General features: G+C 34.1%; 1 protein-coding gene across 1 annotated transcript; it reads left to right on the top strand.

Moving 5' to 3' along the window:
* On the top strand, positions 1-3,983 carry Smp_209080 (Conserved oligomeric Golgi complex component 4,putative; the record flags this gene model as incomplete). The annotated part of the gene is made up of 3 exons (XM_018792563.1): positions 1-150; positions 2,157-2,240; positions 3,729-3,983. The coding sequence occupies 3 exons, from the start codon at positions 1-3 to the stop codon at positions 3,981-3,983; spliced, it is 489 nt and encodes a 162-aa protein (XP_018644684.1).
* Positions 3,984-4,510: the final 527 nt, after the last annotated feature.

The raw sequence follows: 4,510 nt of genomic DNA on the forward strand, positions 1-4,510 counted from the left end.
ATGTGTATCACGGAATTAAAAGTTTCTATCTCAGATCAACTTCAAGCATTACTTGATTCTGCTTTCGAGCATCTTTCAACTAGTGTTATTCAAAGTCAAGTAAAAACTTTGTTAAATGTTTTCAAGTCACTGAAATATGATTTACTTGAGGTAAGAATGTAAAGGATTATTTAATTCTATTTTTTTCCTGTAATCACCATGACCTATTTATCCTTATATACTTCTTCTCCAAGTGACGTAAAATAATAGTTTCCATTACCAATACAGTAAATTTGATCGATAACATTCGATCAGCACTAAGAAGGACTTGACACGCATGACATCGATCACCACCCTGTGATCAATCAACTGTGATTACATCTCAGTCCTACAGGAGGTCAGTTGCGGCCCGAATTGCTCAGTGGTAGCGTCTCTGACTGTGAAGCTGAGTGACGCGGGATCGATCCTGTCAGAGGGAACCAGTTCCCTCATGATTACAGATACACCTTGCTGACGAGTGCCAAGCAGCACGAAATCCGGGTTCAGGGTTTCCTGTTGACCACCTCCAACCACCATCTTATCTAATACAGTAAATTTATTGTTACTAATGCTTAGTGTGGTTTTTCATACCAGATTACAGTGGTTCGTATTGACTTGACTTAATTGTTATTATTTTTTTGGCCTATTTTTTACCCTTACATAAGTAAAACAATACCAACGTATTTTTAAAGCTTAGCTTGTCTAAGATTTGGGTATTAAACTGTAATGGCTATTATCAGATAACTGCATATAACACATGTAGTGTTTGTTAAATTGGGATTAGTTGTTATGACGTTCAAACGTCACTACCTCATTACTGGATACTTGATTTCAAATCATAATTCAAGTGTTTGATACGACCTAGTTGCCGAGACTGAGTTTTGTGGGGCGGAACTCAGAATTGGAACCTAATTGCTGAAAACCAAATCCCTTAACCAGTTAACTATCACTTTAGGCAACATCCTTCGTTCTTACGTCATAGTTATCGTTTTTACTAGTACTTCGTGATAGTGTGGAATTTTTGAATAGTAGAATACTTTGTCATGTGTTATTTTTTACTACTCTACCAGTGTTTTAAAAGTCTTTAGACTGTTAAGGTCTTGTAGCTTTGGTGTTTTAATCTTAAACATAGGTTATAGTTACTAAGGGAAATATTGGTTTTACTTACGTAGCCAACGTATAACTACTACCATTGGATTTCTAGTAGAATAATACCGACTGTATATTTCCGTTTCTCTGCCTGGAAATCTTAATTCACCGTCTTTGACGTACAGATTCACTAGTCCCTAGCCTATTTACAAACATTTTTTTCTTTGACAAGTGATAATAACCTGGCTTCAGTCTAATAAAATGGTATTAATTCTTTTCAGTTTGTGAATTTGCTTCGTTTCATGGAATAATGTGTAGAAGAGAATCTGAACTAATGATCAAAATCGCTTCAATTCTAAAATTTTTATGGCGATTTTACAATAACCTGATACATTGCTATTAGTTATGAGTTAAAGAGAAATGTGGATCCTTACTTAGTGAATAAAAATGTGGTTCCTGTGGTTATGTACCAATGACGAGGCCTGTGATATTTATGCAGTTATTCCAAGTATATTACTTATGAGTACCTACCAATTTATCACACAATATTCCTGCTCGTGATTTATGTTGTCTGGTCTGATATACTACCTTGGCCATTTTTGTCATTTTCTGTATTATCTACTGAAAATATATTGATACTAATGTCATCAACTTGAATGTCAGTTTGTAACCCCTAACCCTAACCTAGGTACAGTTTCAACTCACATCACGATGACTGATCAAGAAGCTTATGTCACATGTACGATTCCTATAATGAAAAAAATTGATGAGGATCTTTATTTAGATTTTCGATGACATGAATTTTATTACTTCTTATTCAATCATATCCATAATAATATTTATAATGATCTCGCGAGTGCGGGATCGTGGACGCGCACTGCTGAGGAGTCCCATTATAGGACGAAACGGCCGTCCAGTGCTTTAAGGTTTTCCATGGTGGTCTAGCTTCAATTGACTCATGATTTGAAGTATGAAAATAACAATATTTATTTGGTGAAACCATTTTTCATGATATTATTTCTTCTGTTTATTTTTTACTTTTATTTCAGGAGGATTTAGATGTTTTCGCTGCTAATGATAGATGGATTGAATCATGTATAGCTCATACAGAGGATTTTCTTAAACCATTTAGGGTATTAAAGTTTGATACTTTAGTTATTTTTTATAATCATACTGTTTCTGTAACTGTAGCTATATAATTTGTGAATACGCGAATTCATATAAATCGTTTTGTTGCACGTCTATTGTTTTTACAAGAATACTTGATGATAATAATAATAACGCTGGAAAACCGGATTATAACTAAATTATGTGACTGACTAGCATGCTCCTTGACCACATGATTGCTCTCTTGACAACTTGGAGTGAAACATAAATGTGCCTAGTCCTACGTTATAGCTGACTGACTCTCTTGACAACTATTTAATTTTTTCAAATACAGCTTTCATGATTTCATAACTAGACTATTTTTTTGTGTTTTGTTTAATAAAGAGATATGTTTACCACATTCGCATTAACTGAAGCTTTTATTTTGTTCTACTTTATTGCTCCAAAGCACTCATCTATGATACTAGATGAATTGAAGAATAGGATTTTCAGCACTTACGATATGGGCAACTTTTATAACCCGTAAACTCCATTTGTTACGTTTTGTGGTTTGTGCCCCGATTAATTTACGACGTAATGATTCCACCAATTGGAGAGCAGTGACTTATCGATCGGACCAATGGCATACGAAACCCTCACGAACAGTCTAGGGTACTTATTGGTCCTGCTTTCTGCCTAGCCCAGCCAGTTAAGTCCAGAACAACCTCTGCTATATGAATCATTATGCTCAAGCATACTGAGTTTATTTATGTCAATCAGACCACATCGTACCGTAAAATAAAAAATAACATTTGTACAAGATTCAGCCAAATGTGACTGTGAATAAGGGACATAGTAATTGGTAGACAAGGCATAACTCAGGAATGGTAAATCGCATAATAATAGTTCATAGGTCAAAATAAAGCTCATAATAAAAGGAACATGAATATGAATAGTTTGCTTACTTAACAATTATACAATAAAAAAATACACACATAGTATTGATCCAAAAGGTACCACTCATAATTCTCTTCGGGATATAACAGCAAAATATCTACCGAATTCATTCCATACACTTTTAGCTATCATCTTTAAGTTTATTGATTTTATAATTTCAGAGTTATCTTGATCATTCACTTTATGGTATAAAGTGATGTATATCTATATGTAAAATACAGAACTTTGAAAGACTCAGTAGTTTTCAATGACTTTAAAGGTTATGTACATAGTTCTTATTATTTTGTTGCTTATAGTTTCTATCCAATATCTTCTAATCAGTATTACTTTTCGTGATCGTAGTTTTTTTCTGTATGATAAAAGTCATGACGTTGAATAATCAGCTGAGAGACCATCATTGCCAGGACTCACTCAGGCCATCAAGCCTCTTGTCCTTTCCAAACTGAATCTGTATGTGCTTCCGAACGATTTTCGTATAGTAAAGGTTAGATGTTTTAATTAAAATGTACAATAATGAGCAGCTATTTATTATTATCAAATGAACTGTTTGTTTCTTTTGTTTTTACTCTTATTTATAGTCTGTCTTATCAATTGAGAATAACGATCGATTTGTATTGATTCTCATAAACGAAATTTTGCATCAACTTGATCAATTTATTGAAAGGAAATCATTCAGTAGAGTAAGTTCATTTCTTGTTACTATGGGATATTTCCATTTTGAGGTTCATTTATGTCCTATGCCTTTTACTTTTTTCATATTGAATTCTATTCAATCTTTTTTCTTTTTGTTCAAAATAGTTTGGAGCTATTCAATTAGAGAAAGAATATCATAATTTGTTTGCCTATTTAACATCGATATCTTACAGTTCTTTGCGTGATTATTTCACGCGTAGTTTACAGATCTGTAGACTTTTAAATTTGGATCGAGTGAGTTCAAAATTATTTTCTTATCAGTTTAAAGATTTTAATTTCTATATTGAGAAAAATTGTAGATTACAAATGACCTAAGTAAACTGATCTTGATTTTAAGAAGTGTAGAACAAAATATTTGCTTGAATAAATCACCTACTCAGTCCAGTGGTCTTGAGTGCTGTTAGAGGTATGAGGGCAGTTATCACTTCCCGGTTGCCCACACCGTGGAAGGGTTCTTCTAGAGGTACCTGAAAAGGAAATCGGGTTAGAGGTGGTCTTAATGACCTGAGAGTGTGACCGCAGTGCCCAAATGACAACTGCTTGAGGCCGGTCACATATGACCTTTTTGTGAGTAATTTTTGTATTGGGACCTTACCACCGGAGACGGATATCCGTGGGATAAGGCGAGGTGTGCATTTTTAGGGTCGACCTTTTCTAACCCCACCCC

The sequence above is a fragment of the Schistosoma mansoni genome, assembly GCF_000237925.1.
Source record: "Schistosoma mansoni, WGS project CABG00000000 data, supercontig 0249, strain Puerto Rico, whole genome shotgun sequence".
Lineage (NCBI taxonomy): Eukaryota > Metazoa > Platyhelminthes > Trematoda > Strigeidida > Schistosomatidae > Schistosoma > Schistosoma mansoni.